At 32.7% G+C, this 23,923-nt stretch overlaps 1 protein-coding gene across 1 annotated transcript; it reads right to left on the reverse strand.

Annotated features, from left to right (window-relative positions):
* Positions 1-15,653: 15,653 nt before the first annotated feature.
* On the reverse strand, positions 15,654-22,841 carry LOC127101866 (1-aminocyclopropane-1-carboxylate synthase 7). The gene is made up of 5 exons (XM_051039298.1): positions 22,671-22,841; positions 22,309-22,580; positions 21,381-22,215; positions 15,798-16,533; positions 15,654-15,727 (listed from the first exon to the last, which is right to left on the reverse strand). The coding sequence occupies exons 1-5, from the start codon at positions 22,839-22,841 to the stop codon at positions 15,654-15,656; spliced, it is 2,088 nt and encodes a 695-aa protein (XP_050895255.1).
* Positions 22,842-23,923: the final 1,082 nt, after the last annotated feature.

Raw genomic sequence — 23,923 nt, forward strand, 5'->3', positions numbered from 1 at the left:
CATAAAATAATTAAGGGGAATACTCTTTCCATCCTTAGGGGTGTATCTCACACCTCAAAAAATATTCTTCTTGAATTCGGAGATAACGCATATCAAATTACACTAACAAAAATATTGCAAGGGAGACATCTTTATTTTACTAAAAAAATTGTCCGGAAATACCTCTTCGAAATTCAGAGATGCACATCCAAAAATAAGACATGGATTAGATAAAAAACAAAGATTAAATTAGAATCACGATATGACCCTTATGCACGCTTTTTTTTGGCTCATGTTCATGTACATAAGTACACCATCCGATCACTATTATAAGAAGAAAAAAAAATACTTCAATTCTTGATCACTATTATAAGCAAAAACTAATTATTTCTAAATTATTTAATGCTATAATTCCTAATATATTCCTCCATTTCATTTTCCAACATTTAATTAAATTTAATAAAGAGGACATTATAGTAAATTTAATCAATGTTTTTGTATAAAATCTAAAAAGTTAACTACACTTGATTGAATTTCTTAATAATCATAAAAATAATTTTTTTCTTATAAATATGATATGATTGGAAGATATAGATGTTTTTTCGGTTGACTCACATGTCTCTCACCTTCGTAATATCCAATAACAATGCACATAACAACCCTTTTCAACTCAAGCGTCCTTGAAATCCACAATGTAAGGGTCCTTAATCCTAGCAATATGATTCATCTAAAATTCCCAAAATGTAAGGGTCATTAATCCGAATAATATGATTCATCTAAAGTTTCCAAAATCAACTACAATGCTTTAAATCAACCATCAAGAAAAATGATTCACAAAACAACACTCTACCTCTTGATAGCAGATCTTCTACACTGTTGAGTTTGCCGCACAAGCCTAAATTTCTTCGACACCTATATTCGAACCCATGATCAATGGAGTAAAAAAATGGATAAAAATCCCAAGCAAGCTGCTAACATGTATGTTTACAAACCAATTACATAAAAAAGATCTTATCAAAGCAAAATGACAAACAATGTGAATTCTTTTCAATAATGTTCACGTCATTCCAAAACAGTGAGTAAAAGTAATAGAGGAGTTGAATAAAACTTATGAAAAAGAAAGGAAAAAGAAAGACGGCAGCACCGCATGTAATGTTATTATTATGCTATATTATAAAATTGAATTGATCAGCATTAGCTTAAAGTTTGATGGTGAGATAATTAATGAAGTATATAATGATGAATTTTTATAAGTCAAAATCTACCCTCATAGTGGGACCGATTTCCATCCATTAGACGATAGTATACCAACTAGGGGACAGGTTTTTTCATTTGGTTTTATTTCAACACGCTCGATACTAATTAACAAAACCAAAGTAATATAAAATCAATTATTGTTAATCAATTTATCCATATACAATAAGTCTAAAGAGTGACACTTGGACTATCAAATCAAAGTTGAATGAGAAGAACTTCTTATTGTTTTTAAAGTTGATTCCAACCTTAATATGAAGCCAAAAGGCATATATGTTTGGGTTTTAATATTAGCTCTTGCGCGTGAACATCTTCCACAGGTGTGCACACACTTTGATTCATCACTTATCTAATATAATAATGAATTTTGCAAGCTTTCCATTTTTTTAAAGAATACTATTAAGATCCACTATGAGTTTTTTTATAAAACAAAGTAGGGTTGAACATAAAATCCATTTCAAACCGAATCCGATAGGTCCACCGAATATTTGTAACATTTGGGCAGGTTTTGGATCAACCGGTGAAAGACATTTGATTTAAAATATTAATCATGGGCGATTTCAGATGTATAATTCAAACCAATAGAATTCAAAGCCGACCTATTATATAAGAATTTAATTTATTTGTTTTATTTATTTAACAACATCATTTGGGAAAATAGGTTAATGTCAATAAATATATTTTATTTACTCATATCTCCTTTATCTTTCTCTCTCTAAATGTCCGTTCTCACTTCTCTCAACCCGAATCTGCTTCACTCTTGTTATATTCACTTCTTCTTTCAAATTAAAATTTGATTTAATGCGTTTTTATTAATCCATCGTCATTGATAGCTTGAAGGTACTTTTCACAAGTTTACATATTTCAATAGAAAATTGTTGACTTGTCTAGATTTAATAGATAACTTCTGAAATACACATACGATGAATATGTTTGCATCTCTGATACACCTTTTATGTTAACCTCTTAAAGAAGTAAATATGTTGTTTATTCTTTCGACCTCCATTGATTTGTTTTCGATTTTTTTTATCATGTATAAAAGACATATTTGTTTATTAATCTTTCTTTCATTAATCTTTTTTAGTGATGAATATTTATTTTGTTCAAAGTTATTTCTTTTTCATTCTTTCTGTAAGAATGAAGATGCTTGTAGTTCTATGTACAAGCTATTACTTAAAACCAAATGTTTTTTTTATTTCATTTGAAAAATGTTAAATTTTCCAAGCTTTTTGTTTTTTTTGGATTTTAAACTTCCACCCAAACTATTCCAATCCACCCATACAACCAACAATCCGCCTAAGCCGACAACTGACCTAATTGATGACACCACCGGACAAAAGTGGGTGGGAAGTTCTCATCCACGGTTAGTCTACGGTTCCTTATTTTGGTTTGTAAGTGGCCAAACTGAACTGTTGTCAATCCCTAAAACAAAGTATTACTGGGAATCAATAGAGCACCATAGGCTAATGGATTTGATGGCTTAATCATTGAGCCCAAGCCAACTTAAAACTTCAAAAAGGTTGTGGAATTTGGGAAAATAAAATTTATCATTCTCTTTATTTTTAGGGAAGATATTTTGTTATAAAAGAAAAGGGAAGGAACTAGAAAGGTCATTGGAAAAACTTGCAAACTTACTGAATCATCCCAGTGACGAGAGGCAACGTTCATCTTCCATTGATGAACTGTTCTCAAAATTCAAGATGATTGTGAATTAAAAAGGCTGAACTTTCGATGTTCTGCAACGACGATCCAGTTGAATGGATCATGCATGCAGAAACATATTTCAAGGTGCAAGGTTCCTTAGAGACAAGAAGATGAAATTGGAAAAGCTAAGCATGATGATGGAGACAATCCACTGCTCCAATCTTTTACGTGAGATAGAAGAAGAATTGACATGGTTGAAATTAAAATAAGCACCGACAGAAAGATATAGAGATAGGTAAAATGACAATCCCTTTAAAGAGTTGAAAGATTTATAACAAACTGATAGTGTGGATGACTACATCACCATATTCAAATATGTCTCTTTATATGTGACAAGGTTATTGAGAAATTACTTGGGGTATTTCATGAGAGGACTCAAGTCGAAGCTCCAATTGAAAGTTAGGATGTTTAATCCTCGAACAAGGCTGTAGGCGACGAAACTTACTCGTGATGTGAAAGCCGATTTATGAGGATCATTGTTACCGATAGGAGAAAGGAGTCACAAAATTTGCAAAGAAAAGGGCAAAGAAGGAAGCGTGTTTAGTTCTGGTAACGTCCTGATATTTTTATATGCAATGTATTTATTCTTTTACCAAGTTTTATCACTTATTGAATAATTTATTTTATGTTCATAACTATATTTTAATTATTTATTATAATCAGCCTATTTTAGTTATTTATTTTATAAATAATTATTTGATCACTTAGTAATATTAAAATATTTATTTATTTATTTATTTTATACTTGCTATAATTTTTTTAATTTTATATATATATATGCCAAAAAAATATTGAAATAAAAAAGAGAGCGCTACAAAAAAGAGAAGGGGGCCGAACCAAACCCTCTAAAGGAATACAAAAACAGAAGCTAGGAAAACCAAGCTTTTCTCGAATAACACAAGGAAGAATAATAGAAGGAACAACATTCCACAACACCGGGACGGAAATGTTCAAACTAATAGAAGTTAACAAATCCGCACATTGATTTCCCTTCCAGTAAATATGAGTAATGAAGAAGGACATCGACCTAAAAAGCACTTTGGAATTGAACCAATGATTTCTCAAATGCCAAGGCACTAAAGACAAATTCCTCAGAGCAAGTAAAGAGATAGTCGAGTTCGTCTCCAACCAAAGCTTGTTCCAATCTCTGGAATGAGCAATCTCGATACCACGCATAATACCACAAATCTTAGAATGTAAAGAAGAAAAACAATTAATATTATCAGCAAAATCCAAGAGAAAGTCACCTTGGTAGTCCCTAAAAATCCCACCACAAGCAACTTTGGAAGGAAGAAAAGAACCGTCAAAATTGCACTTCATCCAAACCTTAAAGGCGTTTTCCACAACACCTCTAAAATTCTAAGAGCTTTTGGAGGAGTGATTTTCAAGTTGAATTTTTTGATGATGGTGAAATCCCTTATGAAGGAGTTCAAAGCTTTTTTCGATAGAGCGACAATGCTCCTCACTTCAGCCATAATAAAGTTGGAAGTTGCGTCCCAATTTCAAGTCACCTTGGTAGTCCCTAAAAATCTCACCACAAGCAACATTGGGAGGAAGAAAAGAACCGTCCAAATTGCACTTAATCCAAACCTTAGAAGGCGTTTTTCACAACACCTCTAAAATTCTAGGAGCTTTTGGAGGAGTGATTTTCAAGTTGAATTTTTTGATGATGGTGAAATCCCTTATGAAGGAGTTCAAATGCTTCTCACTTCAGCCATAATAAAGTTGAAAGTTGCATCCCAATTTCAAAATTTACCCTCAAATCTGCAGGCATTCCTTGTCAACCAAATGTAGTTCAAAATGGAAACAATAGAGACCTGAACTGTTGGTGCAAAGGTAGAATGAATGGAAATATTCTATTAAGAGAATGACGGCTACAAAACATGATAAAAGTTACAATGATTGTCACCCTATTTATAAGCTAAAACTAGGGTTACTAGAATAGGATAAAATACTAAAATACCCTCTAACAAACTTAGGGGCTAAGAAAATAGTACAACTAATAAATATGAATTACTTCTAATACCATCCCTTAATTCATATTCCATCAAAACTTGTAACACCAATTCCATCCCTTAATCTGAGAAATTGATCAGTCTTGATAGCTTTCGTCAGAACATCTGCCAACTGTTTCTGAGTGCTGCAGTGTACAACTTCTAACACTCCCCTCTGAACTTGATGTCTCAGAAAATGATACTTGGTCTCAATGTGCTTGCTTCTCCCATGCAACACTGGGTTTCTGGCAAGATTGATTGCAGACTTGTTGTCAATCATCAGCTTCAGAGGTTTGTTTACTTCAATCTTCAGATCCTGCAATAAATTCAGAATCCACACAGCTTGGCATGCAGTAACAGCGCCTGCAATGTATTCAGCTTCACAAGTTGACAACGCCACAACAGGTTGCTTCTTGGAACACCAAGAAATGGGACCTCCCAGAAATTTGAATAAGTACCCAGACGTACTTCTTCTGTCAACTCTGTCTCCACACCAATCAGAATCTGAATAACTCAGAAGTTCTGACTCATCCTTTCTTCCAGAAGGAAATAATACTCCATACTTCAGAGTTCCCTTGATATACCTCAGAATTCTGACAGCAGCTTGGTAATGGGACCACTTAGGTTTACTCATGAACCTACTAACCATCCCAACTGAATAGCAAATATCAGGTCTGGTATTGCACAAATACCTCAGAGAACCAACCAACTGTTTGAAGGTTGTAGCGTCCACATCCTTTCCATCAGAGTCAGAATCCAGTTTCTGATTTGTATCAGAAGGTGTGACAGCAATCTTACAATTCTTCAGATTAAATCTCTTCAGAAGTTCTAATTCATACTTGAGCTGATGCAAAATAATACCTTTCTCAGAGTATCTGAACTCCATCCCTAGAAAGTATGTCATTTTGCCTAGATCAGTCATTTCGAATTCATTCATCAGAACTTTCTTGAACTTGGCTATCTCCTGTTCAGAACTTCCAGTCAGCAGTATATCATCAACATATAAACATACCAGAGTCATATTTCCTTCAGAAGTATGCTGAACATAGACACCGTATTCCATCTCACATTTCTGAAAGCCTTGCTTCTTGAAAAATGAATCAATCTTCTGATTCCAAGCTCTGGGTGCTTGTTTCAATCCATATAGAGCTTTGTATAATCCGTACACCATCCCTTCCTGATTCTTTTTCACAAATCCAGGAGGTTGTGACACGTAAACTTCTTCTTCTAATGGACCGTTCAGAAATGCAGATTTTACATCTAAATGCATCAGAGGCCAATTCCTGTTAGCAGCTATTGCAATCACCATTCTGATTGTTTCATGTCTTGCTACAGGTGCAAACACTTCAGAGTAATCCAGCCCAGGTTTCTGTAGAAATCCTCTGGCTACCAACCTTGCTTTATGTTTGCCAATTGAACCATCTGGCTTTAACTTCTGCTTGAAAACCCATCTGACGCTGATGGCTTTCTTGTCTTTTGGAAGTTCTATCAGCTTCCAAGTCTTGTTTCTCTCTATAGCATCAAGTTCTTCTTTCATGGCCTTCAGCCAGAGCTTCTGCTTAAGAGCCTCTTTTGTACTTATGGGTTCAGAGTCTACTAACATGGCACACTGAATAACTTCTCCTTCAGAGTCTACTTCAGTGTCTTGCAGCATGTCAAATTCTGCATATCTTCTGGGGATGTTTCTGATTCTTTGTGGTCTCTGAACTTGTTCAGAGTCTTGAGCTTCAGAGTTTCTAGCTTCAGATGGTTGACTTCCTCCAGAGCTTTGACCATCTTCAGGGTCTGGCATATTTCTAGAGTCTGAATTGCCACCAGAATCTGGATTACCATCAGAGTCTGGATCATCAGAGTCTGGATCATCAGAGTCACCTTCATCTTCTGAGTCTTCTCCAGAGTCAGAATCACTATCAGAATCAGAATCAACGTCAGAGTTTACTCCAACTTCAGAAATTCTTAACTCTGACCTTTCTTCAGAAGTTCTAACATCAGAATCAGATTGAGACTTATCCCAATTCCAAAATTCTGATTCCTTCACAATCACATCTCTGCTGAATTCAATTTTGTTGGTTTCTGGACAATAGAGCTTGTATGCACCTGTACTGTGGTACCCTATCAGAATCATCACTTTGCTTCTATCATCCAGCTTCTGTCTTCTGGCTTCTGGAACATGTTTATAGCAAACAGAACCAAACACCTTCAGATGACTAACACTTTGCTTATCTCCAGTCCACTTCTGTATTGGAACTATTTCCTTCAACTTCTTCGTAGGACATCGGTTGAGTACATACGTTGCAGTGGCAACAGCTTCTCCCTAGAGCTTCTGAGGAAGCTTCTTCTCCTTTAGCATGCTTCTCACCATATCAAGCAAAGTGCGGTTTCTTCTTTCAGCAAGACCATTGTGTTGAGGGGTATAAGGAGCAGTAACCTCATGCTCAATTCCATTCTCCTCACAGAACTTCTGGAACTCTTTGGAGTTATACTCACCTCCACCGTCAGTTCTAAGAATCTTCAACTTCTGACCACTCTGATTCTCAGCCTTCATTCTGAACTTCTTGAATTCATCAAACACCTCGTGTTTAAACTTAATAAGGGATACCCATGTCATTCTTGTGAATTCATCAACAAATAACACAAAGTATTTATTCCCTCCAATCGATGCTACTGGAAATGGACCACACACATCAGAATGTACAACTCCCAAGGCATGTTTTGCTCTTGGAGCAGTTTCTGACGCAAATGGCAATCGTGGTTGTTTTCCTTCCATGCAAACTTTGCATGACTTTTCAGGCTTCTTAATTGCAGGAATTCCATGTACCAACTTCTTTGAATTCAGATGTTTTAAGCTTATGAAATTCAAATGACCAAATCTTCTGTGCCACAGCTCACTCTCCTTCTCAGCACTTGTTGCACTAAGACATTCTGAGTCTGCAGTTCTGACATTCACCTTGAATGTTCTATTCCTTCCCTGTTCTGACTCCATAATCAACTTCTGATTGCAGTCATACAGCTTCAGAAGATTGTCCTTCATGGTAACTGAAAAACCTTTCTCAATTAATTGTCCCACACTCATCAGATTGCTTCTGATGCCAGGTACATACCACACGTTCTGAATCAATGCTGTTTTCCCATTGTTCAGAATCACTCTGACATTTCCCATACCTTCTGCATTAAGATATTTGTCATCAGCACATCTGATCTTTGTCCTCCTTTCAGAGTCAAAGTCAACCAGCCATTTCTTGTTTCCAGTAAGATGATTTGAACAGCCAGTGTCCATATACCACCAGTCTATCAGATCCATATCATCAGATTCAGAGGCCATCAATAGCACAGATTCGTCATCAGAACTTCTGGCTATATTTGCTTCTTCTGATTTTCTCTCCTTGTTTGACCAACAGTCTCTAGCAAAGTGACCAAACTTCTTACAACAGTAACATTGGATCTTCTTCTTGTCATACTTCTCTTTTCCCTTCTGAGCATTCTTTTGTCTATTAGAGGTTGAGCTTTCTGACTTCTGACCACCATCAGATCTTCTCCTGGCTTCTGACTGCTTCTGATACCTCCTATCAGAAGTTGCTTTCAGAGCCTGCTGCTCTACTTCCCTTTCAGAAGTTCTCTCAGTCAAACGCAACTCTTGCGCTTCTAGACTGCTCTGCAGCTCTTCAATTCTCATGGTGCTCAGATCTTTGGAATGTTCTATTGCTACCACAATGTAATCAAATTGAGAGGTAAGGGATCTCAATACCTTCTCCATGATTGTTTCTTCAGAAAGAGTTTCTCCACACGCTTTCATCTCATTAGTGATCAGAATCACTCTGGAGATGTATTCAGAAACTTTCTCATTATTCTTCATGTTGAGATTCTCATATTGCTTTCTCAAGGACTGAAGCTTCACCTTCTTCACTGATGCGTCACCACCATAACATCTAACCAGTGTGTCCCACGCAGCCTTTGCTGTCGTTGAATCTGCAATCTTCTCAAACACATTTACATCAACACATTGATGAATGAAGAACAATGCTTTCTGATCCTTCTTCCTTACTTCCTTCTGCGCGTTTTTCTGTTCATCCGTCGCATCTGCTGCTACCGGAACATAACCATCAGTGACAAGATCTAGAACATCTTGAGCACCAAACAGTACACGCATTTGGATCATCCAACGATTCCAGTTTTTACCGTCAAATACTGGAAGTTTGGTGTTCATGTTGCCGTTTCCGTTCATCTTTCTACCTTGCACAGTACACTCAGATTTCTCACACAGTGTTTCCCAACCCACATAATTAAAATTCTGATCAGATTTTGTTCAAGATTCAACACGAATCTAAGAATCAAAATCAAACACACAAGACCTCACGTTCACTCGTGTTTCCCGTGTTTCCCAATGAATCCGAACCGGAGCTCTAGATACCAATTGTTGGTGCAAAGGTAGAATGAATGGAAATATTCTATTAAGAGAATGACGGCTACAAAACATGATAAAAGTTACAATGATTGTCACCCTATTTATAAGCTAAAACTAGGGTTACTAGAATAGGATAAAATACTAAAATACCCTCTAACAAACTTAGGGGCTAAGAAAATAGTACAACTAATAAATATGAATTACTTCTAATATGAACCACCACTATACACTGAATATTATATCATCTATCACAAATGTCTAATGCCTGGCTTAACGAGTTCACAATCTCGTTTAGCTCAAAAGTAGAAGAAAACTACTTCCATAATTTAATTGCAAAATTATAGAGGCTAAATGGCACCCCGTAACAGTAATATGTTCATCCGTTGGAACCTTGTTGTGGAAAAGTCTCAAAACAATAAAAGCCTTTGTAGTAGAAATGTCAATGTTCAAAGTATGCTTAGCCCAATGAGTAAGAATGGAAGAACAAAAAATTATACGCATCTTTCAAATTAAGCTGCCCGATGCTATTGTGAAACGAGACCTTAAAAACCTCAATTTGATCCATAGGAATAATGATTTTGCTGGAATGAATGGCCAAGTCCAAAATCTAATTTAAAATATCCTAAGGAAATGACCATTCCCCATCCACCATAAAGTTGGTAAGAGAAGTAGAAAGGTTCATTTGATCGGGAATATCAATATTAATTAGCAAAGGGCGGACCACACTATCGGTCTAACTATATATATATTTATTATATTTAATAACTAAGATTAAGAGTTACTATTATATTTGTTATTATATTATTTTAATAATTTTATAACTATGAAAGCAATTTAAATGAGTATTTTAAACAAGTAATATTCTAATTAATAATAAGAAAAATAAATAAGTAAATACGCATTTATATTGATTGCATTATGTGTTAGAAATAAAGGAGGTAAATAAGAGTAAATAATGGTATAAAATTAATGGGTTATGCTCACTATCTCATATGAATAAAAGAAAGAAAAAAAAACTATTTTCATATTCATGCCCTATAAGAACTACCATACCTTTCAATATGAAGTTTCACGGACAACAAGTGTGAAGAAAAAACAATAATTAAATCAATTATCAAAAAACATTCTCTATTTTATTTCAATTTTCAGTATGTTATTTCTACCACTTAATTAGTTAAATTTTTACACTTATTTTATTTTTCATTCTTCTTTGATATCGTTTAAAATATTATTTTCTCAGTTTGATTAATTTGGTTGTTTTGTTCTTATCTTTATCATTGTAACTTCGATTTGCGCGAAATCAATGCTAAAATGATCGGGTGAACATAGCCGATATTCTCCTCAAGTTTAGGTTCTGTTTTATGGTAAATTTCTTTGATCTATTTTCGAAATTTCCATTTTTAATGTATTTCAATATTCTATTTTAATTTTTATTCAAAAATTATCGAAAACGAAATGACGAGGATTAAAGGGAGAGAAAATTATGCATGTGAACTCAAATTAGTATTTAAAAGCATGATAAAGATAAGATTTTTCTTATGGTGAACTTTAAATTCGACTAGGAAGAAAAACGTCTAAGGTAAGGATTCTTTTCCATAAAATTCAAAATTAAATATAAAATTCAGAGTCAATTTGTTTGACTGCTTTAAGAAGAAAAAAATAAAATTTATAATAGTAAGAATTATTTTAATAATACGTTAAAAAAATCTATTTATTCTGCTGTGGGAGAAATTTGAAAGTAATGAGAAAATTAGTATATTTATTTATTTATTTAGTTGATTTTCTTTATTTAAATATTGATAAAGATTATTCCGTTCACAATTTGTTTTATGTGAATTAAAATATAAAATGTAAGTTTGATTTTGTTATCTTTGACTTGTTACTAAAAATTATTTTGATTATGATTGACATTATATGTTATTATATTTTATTTTTATGTTTATCTAAGTGGTAAGATTACGTATCGTAAAATGTGTATGTGATATAGGTATTTGTTGTGGTGTCTATGTTTTATGTTATAGATATAAAAAAGAATTTGTTATTGATTATTTTGATTTATAGCATTTTCAATTTTGAGTTATATATTGATCTTTGATAAGTGATAATATTATTATTTTTTATTGTTCTTAAAGTGTAAAAAAAATATATACCTATCATCATTTGAAAATTTAAACTTGTATTTTTCACAATGATATTTGATATTTACGTTATTAGTAGAAAAATATAATCATATTAAAACATATTATAAGTTACTATGAAAAGAAAAAATTTATGTGCGATATAAGAATTTTGAATCGCATACATGTTGCTATGAATTAATTGTGAGCTTTTCCATATATGTTGTCTTTTAATTTGATGATAGTGGTTGTTTGTAATTCATTTAAATTAATGAGAGTTTTCATAAAAAAAATCATTTTGATCTCACAAACAAACAATTTTATGAAATTGGGTAGTTTCTTATTTCCTGTGATTAACAAAATAATATTTATAATATGTGATAAATTATTTTTGTAGGATTAGTATAATAATTTTGTTTTTATATTAGTTTTACTATTATAATTTGCCTTTCCATTGTCTGTGATTGACTCTTTTTTTTGAATTTGTTTTACTAATGTCTATCACTAAATGTTTTTTCTTTTAAATTTATTTTGCTGTATTGTCTGTCACTAAATATCTTTTATGTGAAATTCATTTTACTACTGTCTATCACTAAATGTTATTTTCTGCCTAATCTATAATATATTATCTGTGACTTGAAAGTTATTTTACATAATTATCTATCACTAAAAGTTATTTTTGCACTATATATTTTTTATTGTTTGTCATTAAAAATTATTTTCTGTTTGTCATAAAAAGTTATTTTTTGTACTATCTTTTTTAATTGTTTTTGTACTATCTGTTGTATTATTTTTTTTTAGTTTATGTGTGATGTAGTTTATCTTGTTGTTATTTATGTATTGAAATTCTTTATTCTACTAATGAGGTTGATATTAAATATTTTTTTTTAAAAAAAGAATAATATTTATGGATTTCAGATAATTAGAATAATTTTGTTTTATGTTAAATAAATTACATATGTATTGATTGAAATAAAGTAAAATTATTATGATATGGTGCAATTGGGAGTTGAGGATTGATGTTATTAAGTGTGTTTAAGAAAAAGATTTGAAAATATGAAATGAGATTTGAGTATTAGATTCTATTTTTTTTTTCTGACTTAACTAGGTTGTAGCATATAGATGACTCGACATTCTTCCTTAAGATATGATGTGTATTTTAGATACAAATAAATAAAGTCTTTATAATAGTTATTCTAAGTCGTGTTATTCCAAGGGAGAAAGTGAATCAAATGTATTAAGGGCTAATAAAAAACTCAGCGAACTCTAAGTATAAGTTGTAGCAAATATTATGACTGTTTGGGTAGGATTGTTTGTACTACAATTATGGCTGCTCACTAACTAATGACAAATTGGGGACCTGACCCACCTCAATCTCTTATTTCTAGTAGATAGAAATTATTAGGACTGAAATAGACGATCGTGAAGTTAATTGGACATCCTAAGAGAAGGAGTATGCGACTCACGATTTGATTTAACTATTCATTTATAGTCTTTTTTTTAAATCTCTCGTGACTTATTATATACTCTATTTTCAATTCTATAATGTGATTTGATGAAATGTTCTATAGATATTTTTGTCATCTTTTATAAAGTAATTTTATTTTACTATAATTTTGTTTAAAGAATTTATTTATCTTTCTATATGATAATATATTTTATCAAATTATTTTATGCTATATTGAATTATTTCATATAAATTTGACATAAAAGTATTTTATCCTTATAAAATATTTAATAATTTGTTTCACTCTTGATTTGAATAGATTTTTCAGAGTTTTATCGAGTTTTAAATTTAACGACTATATTAATGGAAGATTAGAGTGCGGAAAAGAAATTGACATTCCATTATTTTTATTTTTTATTATAAATTTAAGTGAATAGTTTATATAATTTTTATATCTTCGAAAAAGAAATGAAAATAGTTTTAAATTGTGAATTTAAATGAAAAGAATTAAATTGTTTTAAGTAAGATGTATTTGCAATTTTCTTTTTAATTTGTTGTAACCTTCTAATTTCATGAACAAAACTACTTTTGAATCTTGGAATAACGCAAGACCCGAGAAATACCTTTTATTATAACTATTTTATTTATGTGTTATAATATTTTATCTTTGCATCATATAAAAATTGATTTTATAATAGTTTATTTATGTGTTATAATATTTTATCTTTGCATCATATAAAAATTGATTTTATTATAGTTTGATTTTATTTAATGAGGGAGTTATATTCTAATATTTTAGATATTTTAGTTTTGAGGACGAAACTAATATTATAGTTTTGATAGTTTCATCTAACTCTATTCATGAGCCACTTTCACCTTCTTGTCTCTTCTAACAAAACGAATCGATAAAGCAATCTCGACTTTTATCTTGTTAACATTCACCTCCTCCATTCTCTGCTTATGAGTCTTAAGTGAACTCTGGAGTTCCTCTTTGTTCATGGTTGAAAGATCCTTTGACTCTTCAATTGCAACAACTAGGGCTGGACAACGGGCCAGGTTGGGCGGTTTCGGACCCAAAAGCCTCACCCATCCCAACCCGCAGTTAAGACATATAAGCCAATTTTCGCCCATTTTTGTAATCGGTTAGGACGGGTTGGGTTAGGACGGGTTGTGGGTTATGCAATCGGTTTAATCGGTTTTATTGGGTTGATATTATTTTGAGCCCAATAATACATTTTGATAATATTTTGAGCTACAAATTACTACAACTTAGATTCAAAATAAATTCAAAGTATCAAAAACTTCAATCCAAAATAACAACTGTTATGCTACTTCCACACAGACCTTAAAAAGAAATTAATAAATTACAACCACTGTATCATATACAAAAACTCAAAATACATGAGAAACAAGAGAACTTTTGAAAGTATATCAAACAGTTGCAAATTGTTGGTCTTTGGATGATAGGACTCAAAATATTTATGTCAAGTTTTGGTTCTTGAATTACAAGTGCTTCCACTTCCACCTAAGCCACTTCCACCTAAGCCAGACCATAACATTATCGATAAGGCAGACCATAACATTATCTGTGAGAGTATGGAGAATACCATACCTTCATCTTCAGGAGCTTTTACAGACAACCTGGAATTATGAACAAATTTTAGTTTAAATCATAAGCAAATGCTTATCATACCCATAGCAAGACAATATAAAAATAAGAGAACTGACTTGATCCTATCCAATAATAACTTGAGCTCTCTTTCTAGTTCTTCAACATGCATTCCTCTCTCACCTAACCTGCAATTCAAAACCAATTTCAACATTTCTCAGCATAAGGTAAAAACTCATGAAACATACCCAAATCAAAACTACAATATCAACCTTAATTAATAAATATAAATTTTGATTAACACTGGTAGAAGTTAAATCATGAGAGTCAATCTACCATTTAGCTTTAGTGAAATAGCATTGTAATTATTCTAAGCATCACTAATTGAGTTTAACTTGTTTTATAACCAATCATGTCACAATAGCAACAATTCTTAATCAAATCAATAACATGAATTTAACTTGTTTTATAGCCAAGCTCTTCAAGAAATGGGAAACAATAAATTACCACTATCATATGGCTATCATGAAGAGATAGACAATTCTAAATCAAATCAAAACCGTTAATTCTACACATGTAAAGGCATACCGATATAAAATAAACACACATCAATTTTGAAGGTCTTGGTCAACTGCATCATTTTCAGCCTGTAAGAGAAAATTAAGAAATAATGAAAAAAATAATAACATGACGCTGTTTTTTAACCAATAACATAACGTATGTTGCTGCTCATTTACCAAGATGTTACAAAATGTATCAATTGATCCTGGCTATATAGCGTATCGTCACAGTTTTACCAAGCTGTTCCTGCATGGCCTCAAAATGTTCTATTGGACAACCTACCATGACATTACCAACTTCAGTTCAAAATTAATTAGTATTAAATCCAACTAATAAACCACTAATGATAATTAACACAATAATATATTGTTTGATGCATACCAAAATTTGGCTAGCTTGAATATCTTCAAAATCCATGGGACAAAATATATATTGTTTGACCATTGAGTAGTCACAAAATATAAGTCACATATGACTTCAAAAAAATAGTTGAACTGAAAAATTAAACAAGAAAAATATTAAGCTTTAAAAAGGAATAAATTAATAAGTAAATCAAATTAATAAAGTAAATATACCTTCATATTTTTCAAGCACAACCAGAAGGTTGTGGCTGAGACGGTAAAGATCCTCTTCTTGCTGCTGAAGAAATTTCTTCAAATTCTAAAATAATGAAATAAACATTTTTTTAGAAAGATATAACAATTATGAAATAAATATATAATAATTTTACCTGCTATAATATCTTCAGAAAACTCAAAATCTTCCATGAGGTTCAAGTCTTTGAAATAGGTAAAAGACGAATTTAACCAATTCTGGGTGCAAATTAATGCCTCTGCCATTTCAGGTTTTAGGGAGCTCCTATAAGTTTCTAAGACTCCCCCTTCTGTACTGAAGGCACTTTCTGATGCAACCGTAGGCACTGGTGTGGCAAAAATATCTTTAGCTATTGTAGATAAAATAGGATATTGTGTTGAATTATGTTTCCACCACACGAGAAGGTCAAATTTAGGATCCCTTTTGACACACTTACTAGAGTAAAAACCCTCAAGCTCATTTTGTTGATCAATCGAGTCTTGTTCCTCTAAATATTGCTCAAAAGCATCGGCTCTAGCCATCATTGAAGGATGACCAACTACTGTTTCATCATTAGAAACATTGTTTTCACCACTACCAAGAGGTTGTCTATTATGATTTTGGTCATAAGCTTGCTTATACCAATCATACAATTTTTGTAAGCTCTCTTTTATAGATTTGATCAACCCGGTAGCAAACACAGATCCAACTCCATACATATCCTTAAAAGTCCACTCAATATAACTCAACTTGTATCTTGGATCCAAAATAATTCCAAAATAAATCAACTTGTTCATCTTACTAGCACACCCCCAATATCTATTATACTTTTCCATCATGTCCCCACCCACACTTGCAAAAACACCATTCAAGTTCATAGTAGCTTGCTTTAGCTCACAATAGATCGCAGACACTTGGTGAAAAACACTATGCAAACTCACACTTTGAGAGGTGGAAAAAACATTAGTTGCTTCATAGAATAACTTTAAAAAAGAGATAAAAGCTCTAACAATGTCCCAATCATCACTACTAGGAGGACTACCTTTTCCAAAGAACTCCCTATAGCTCGACTCTTCATACTCAAGCTTATCAAAAGCAGCTTGAAACTTCTCTGCAGCCTCAAGCATCAAATATGTCGCGTTCCAACGAGTTGAAACATCGAGACATACTAGTTTTTTACAAGTTATTCCAGCAAATTCAATGCATTCTTTAAACTTGGCTGCCCTATGAGGTGAGGACTTGACAAATCTAACAGCATCCCTAACACTAGTAATAGATAAAGGTTTATCTTTTAAACCCTCATTTACCACCAAATTCAATATGTGAGCAGCACACCTCATATGAAAACATTTTCCATCCCCCATCATCCCATTAATAATTTATATTTTTCTATGCAAATATGCTACAGCTACATCATTTGAAGTTGCATTATCAACAATTATGGTAGACACATTCCTAATTCCCCAATCCCTTAACACCTCTTCAATCTTCCTGCCTACCATGTCACCCTTGTGGTTTGGAATAACTGTGAAGCTTATAATTCTTTTTTGATAGTTCCATTCGTTATCCACAAAGTGTGCCGTAAGGGTTAAGTAGTTTTGATTTTGGATAGAAGTCCAACAATCAGTAGTAAGTGTTACTCTATTATAGTCGGACTTAAAGAAGGCTTTTAGTTTTTGTTTCTCATCCAAGTGTAGCTGAAAACAGTCTCTAGCTACTGTATGCCTAGATGAGAGAGTAAATTGAGGCTGCATTATTTTAGAATAGTACTTAAAACCTTCCCCCTCAACTGCACTAAATGGTTGTTCATCTAGAACCACAAAAATTGGCAAAGCTTTTCTACAAGCATGCTTGTCAAATTTGGAGCTAACATGACCCAAACTAGATCCTTCTAGAGAGGGGTATGTAAGAATAGTTTGGGTGGGATCAGTGGTTTTAGGCTTCTTTGCACATTTTAAAATATGATGGTTCATGTTGGTGGTGCCATGAGTCCTAGGGTCACATAGGTATTTTTTGTGGCAGTGTTTACAAGCTGCAGTTGGTGTATCAACTAAGTCATCTGGTAATCTAATAAAGTGCTCCCAACAAGCAGATGATTGCCTAGAACCACTTGCACTAGCTTTCCTCTTCTTTGTAGGTTGGGTATTAACTAATTCTGGTCTAACAACTTCATTCATGACATATTGAGTATGTATAGTTTGATTAGGCTGATCCATCACTGAAAAATGAAGGAGCCATAATCAACAAACCATCACAGAAAGATAATTAAATAGCTGATAATGACACATTTTACTACTTGGCTAATGCTGACAATATCCTCACAATATACATTAAATAGCAGAATTAGCATGACCCATTAAAACTAATATGCAGTGAGAACAATCAAAGCCATATTGTAAAATGAGTACTGAAGACCAAAATAATAATAAATCAAGCCTTATCCTATGGAATTAGTTGCATGAATTTTATCAATATATCAATATTTAAAAAGTTAATGAAATAGGAATTAATGAATTTTATATATAATGTAAAATATAGACTGCACTATTCAAATATTAAAATAGTACAGTAACATAACCCTTCCAGTAATGAATTTTATAAATATGGACTATTTTATAAATATGGACTATTAAAATTCCTAATATGGATTATTTATAAACAATAATAGTACAGTTAGTTTATACTGCACTATTACTGCACTAAATATCAATATATAATGTAAAATTTATAAACAATTAATGGAAGGGTTATAATACTGCACTATTTTAAAACCTATTTTACATACAATTCAGTTTCAAATGGTATTCAGAAAAATTCAGTTTCAAGATGATATTAGAGGACAATGTAATAGAGAAACAAAAGGTATCATTAAAAGTGTCATCATTTGGTAGCACTAAACTAACACATAAGCAACAAAAATATACCATACATTTGGTATGCACTAAACTAGAACATAAGCAACAATAACATACCATGCTAAAAAACTTTTGATTCTCTGTTATACCAAATTTTGTTTTAACTGCAATGTGTTGGACTTGTTACAATAATACATGGCACACCTCCTTTCTCATGGACAGCTTAATGAATTTTATAAATATGGACTATTTTATAAATATGGACTATTAAAATTCCTAATATGGATTATTTATAAACAATAATAGTACAGTTAGTTTATACTGCACTATTACTGCACTAAATATCAATATATAATGTAAAATTTATAAACAATTAATGGAAGGGTTATAATACTGCACTATTTTAAAACCTATTTTGCACACAATAATACATGGCACACCTCCTTTCTCATGGAGAGCTTGATGGAAGTGGGTAACCAATACACCATATGAAGTAATGAGTAAGACTTAAATTGTTTTCAATCATATGAGTTTATTAAGAATTAAAAAGAAACATGTAAGACTTTTGGTAGAAACATGTAAGACTATGATACCTTATTTGTTTAATTTACCAAGGCAAGACTAGCCAATGATATGAGAACTGAAATATCACCTGCAACTACAACCAGTTTAATTGTTATTAATAGCGGATCGCAGAAAACCGGATACATGAAATATCAGATAACATAGTAGGAAAAAAAACTGACATAAAACTCAATATTTCTAACATAAACCAAAAAAGAAACCGACATAAAACTCAATATTTCAAACAACTAATAAAGCATAATGTATAGTAGCTTATGTTGCGGGAAAGAGATGAAGGAACAGAGTGAAAACAGAGCAAAATCATGAGTTGTGTCTTTACTTAAGTTCCAAAAATCACGGTTCATGCAGGGGTAGCAAAAGTCACATTCCAATTTCCAAAGATCAACCCTAAGTAATCAAATATTATGCACAAATCAAGTTTTTAAGTTAGAGAGTTAGAGAGAACAAAGAGATTCATCGAAACAACAACAATATAAACAAAAAAACACAAACTCTAATCACCCGTAGAGTGAGAGAACTGGTCCAAAGCCTTTAATCACCTGTAACAACAACAATCATCATAAACCCTAAATTAAAAACCTTAGATTCAGAAACCCTAATTAAAAAATCCTAACTAAGAGTGATAGAACGTAGAGTGTGTGAAAACATTAGAGAATATAGGAAGGAAACAATTAATCACATTGTAACTGGAATGAAAGAGTGAAAGATCTGGGAACGAGAGGAGTGAGGGAACGAGAGAGTGAGAGAATATGGGAAGGAAAAACGAGAGTAAGAGAAGTGAGAACAAGAGGAATCTATAACAAAACGCCGTGTTTCGTAGATGGGCGGGTCTGGGTACCCGTGGGTCCATTTTTGGTACCCGACCCGTTCTTTTGAACCCCCGGTAACCCGATTTGGTAACCCGTTTGACCCGTTGGTCCGATCCAACTCGCCCAAATTCCTTTTTTTTTCCGGGTTTCACCGGGTTGGGTCGGGTGGGCGGTTTATGTCAACCCCTAGCAACAACTACATTATCAAATCTTGATGTTAAAGATCTCAAAATTTTATCACAACATACTGCTCAAAGATTGTTTTTCCATAATTTCTCACTTGATTCATAAATCTTGTGATTCTTATTGTGAATTATCTAATAACCTCTTTCTCTTCCATCGGAATCAATTCCAAATGCCTCTTATGAGTTTGTACCTCACCACTTGAATTACGCTTTTTTTCTCAACACATAAAAGTCTTATTTATATTTTCTATTTCATTCACCATTGTACGAGTCTCAACTCAACCATTTGCATTAAATAATACTCCGTGTTCATCCTATTTTTCCGGTTTTCCGGTTTCTATCGGGAACACACTCAATGAAAATGGCTAATCTTTTAGACAAAGATAAAATTATAACAAAAAATTTTAAACTGCTTGTGACAGGTTAAATGCTTTTGCTGGGGCTGATTTTCATGTTGACAATGACTTGTCATTCATTCTTTAAGATTGTGTGGAAATCTCTTGTCCCTCTCTAGTAACATTCAAATTTTCACTTGGAGATTATTGCTGAATAGGCTTTAAACAAGAGATGAATTAGCCAAAAGAGGAATTATCAGTAGCCACAGTACCCATGATCTTGTTTGAACTTTATGGTTTGGGAATGCTGAGTCTCACCTTCACCATTTCTTGCTCTGGCCGGTAGCAGGGTGCGTTTGGTCCATTTTAAATGAATGGATTGGCATTAATTTATCTTCAGGTTTGCTGACTTGTTTGAAGGTTTTCATTGATCGATTGAGAATAAAACTTCGAAGAAATGGTGTCTTTTATTCTGTTTTACTGCTTTTAGAGCCATTTGACTAATTAGAAATGAAATCCTTTTCAAAGGTGTGTGTAAACTCTAAAGGAGTAAATGTCTTGCGTGGAATTGGTTTAGAGCTAGAAAAGTCGGTTCTTTTTAGTTTTGAGTTCTCAGATTGGCTTGTATGGAATAGGCTTTGCCTTTTTTTTTAGCCGTTGTTTGATGGACTCTTGTTGTTCTTTCTCATAGGCAACTTAAAGTTCACTTTCATTAACAATTATACAAAATGAGTTTCCAAGAAAGGAACTTGCTTAATACTAAAGCAAGCAAACAACAACTATAACATAAAAATACACTTCAGCTGAATCTGTATTTTGCAGTATACTTTCCTGATATCACCGACAAAGAATTTATCAAAATGGTCTTCAATTAACCATTTCAAAAAAATACAAAATAATATATTAAAAGTAATAAAATAATTGTAAAATATAGCATGCCATTATTCTTTCTTTGTCCTTATTCTTTTCGCCATGAATTTACGTATTCTGTCCAATGCAATTTCCAGAGTTTGTTCACTCATATTTGCAAAACACACTCTGAACCAACCTGCTTCTGAACAATGACAAGAACACCCTGGTGATATATTCAATCTCACTTCTTTCAATATCTCATTCCAAAGTTCTAATTCACCTTCCTTACTTGTCTCCTTCAACAGTCCACTCATATTCATCCAACAAAACAACCCTGCATTCCCTTTCAAACACTCTATTCCAACACTTTTCAAACCTTCTACTATCATTTCATATCTCTTCTTCAATCTCTCTCTATTAATATTAATGTACTTTTCTGTAAACTCCTTGTCTGATAACATATTAGCCAAAAACTGTTGTGTTTGTGAGGATATTAAGGTAAAACTCGACATTCTTCTAGCTGTTGTTACAACCTTATCATTGTATGAATAAACTGTTCCAACTCTGAAACCGGGTAGACCAAGATCTTTTGAAAGACTATAAACAATATGAACTCTTTCGGCACCTTTGTAGCTACGAGCTTCGAGAATTTCTGCTACGCTTACGAACTCGGTGGAAGAGAAGACTGAGCCTGAGTAGATTTCGTCGGAGATGAGATGGATATTCTTTTTTGTCACAAAGTCAAGAATCTCTTCTAGAACTGAACGTTGAATGGTTACACCTAATGGGTTTGAAGGGTTTGTGATTAACACTCCACTCACTTTCATGTTCATTGATTCAGCTTCTTCGTAAGCAGCTTCTAAAGCATGTGGTGTAATTTGGAAATTGTTAGACCTGTTGCAGTGAATTGGCACTATGTTTACACCAGTTCTCCACCTTAAATCTCTATCAAACCTACGAAAGTGAAAGAAAAAGATAAGTATACAAATTATTCATCATCATTATATAGTTTAAGCAATTGATTGGTTGCATGGTATAGATTGTTACCCTGGATAGTAAGGTGTTGGAACAAGCAAAGCATCGCCGGGGTTAGCAAGAATGAAGGTTAAGAGCTCATTGGCAGCAGTTGCACCAGCAGTAATGACAATTCTTTGTGGATCAAATATGGCTCTACCGCCTCTTATTTGTTCCATGAAGGTTGCCATTGCAGTTCTGAAGGATATAAGACCATGATAGTCTTGAAATAATGCATTCTCTCTAAAACCTTTATAATCCTCAGGGTGATCTTTCAAGTATTTTTCTACCAAATCGAACGAAACCTGGAAAAATTACATAATTAGTTAGATTTACTTGAATAGAACTATAGATATTAACTTGAAAAGAATGATATTATGTTAACATAGACATACTTGATTCTCAGCCAATCCCATTTGTATAACACCAGAAGAGTTGGTAAACTCATGATAAGGGTTTTCATCATAGGCTTTCCATCCAGCAAAATAAGGGGAGTTTTCTCCATGAGTATCAGAAAGTGCAATATTTGAAAGCTGAACATAAGTTTGTTCTATCTCAAGACCCATATTAATTATGAATTGAATTCTGTTAGTAAGAGAAAGAAAGAAAAAAAGAATATTATGGAAGAGAGAGAGCAGATATATAGATAGAGAGCAGTTGATTGAATTGAGTTTGTGATAGAAAACTGAGCCCTATATATAGAGTTAGAGAGTACATTAAAGTACCGTACTATAGGATAAAAATAAAATAGAATTCTTATTGTTATTCATATTTGACATTGTACTGGTTCTTACAAAAATAGATTAATCTGATGGTGACTGACTGCATGTGACAACTGTACATTGCCAGATCACGCGGAAAATATATGGTTGTTGGTAGGGAGGGTCGATTTTTCTTCTATTTTATAGTTCAATTCAATGCCTTTTAAAATGTCGGTTTAATGGGTTGATTCATGTTTATAATATAGAAATAATGTTATAAGTGTGAATATTTAATATGGTTTACTACATTATAATGCTATTTACACGAAGTAGTTGATGAGTAGTACTCGAATTGAAGGAATTTTCATGTTCTGTGTTCCTATGATTTAAATTACAGAAGAAACTTCGTATATTTGTCTGTCGTAAGAAGAAGGAGCATTATATGATTAGTGCATTTAAGATGCAAATGCGTGTGGGGATTTTGGAGAGAGAAGTTAACGGTTTTTTAAATGAAGTGACCACTATTGACAATGATATAGTGAAAAGATTGGAAAGCAGCTTAAGTTCTTCAGAGATCTTCTATCTCACGTACCCTACATTACAACCACCCACACGCTTTTGATTTTGACCCTGAGAGAAGAAATATACTAGAATGAAGCCATTAACAAAACAACACTAGTACTTTTTAATTTCAAGTTTTGGAACATCCTCGCCTTTATATCCTTTCAATTTCATTTCAATCAAACACTATGATTTATATATAAATTGCGATTATCATAAATGATTGGTGGAATATGATTGACTTATTTATAAAACATAAGAATTACTCTCTATGGTGGATATTAGAATACATTAGTTACTCTCTTACTCTTTCCTATTATGCTTACTTATTATTACACCATTAAAACCAAGATACTAGTGATCATGTATCTCATAAATAAGCTTGC

Source organism: Lathyrus oleraceus, chromosome 7 (genome assembly GCF_024323335.1).
Source record: "Lathyrus oleraceus cultivar Zhongwan6 chromosome 7, CAAS_Psat_ZW6_1.0, whole genome shotgun sequence".
Taxonomy (NCBI): domain Eukaryota; kingdom Viridiplantae; phylum Streptophyta; class Magnoliopsida; order Fabales; family Fabaceae; genus Lathyrus; species Lathyrus oleraceus.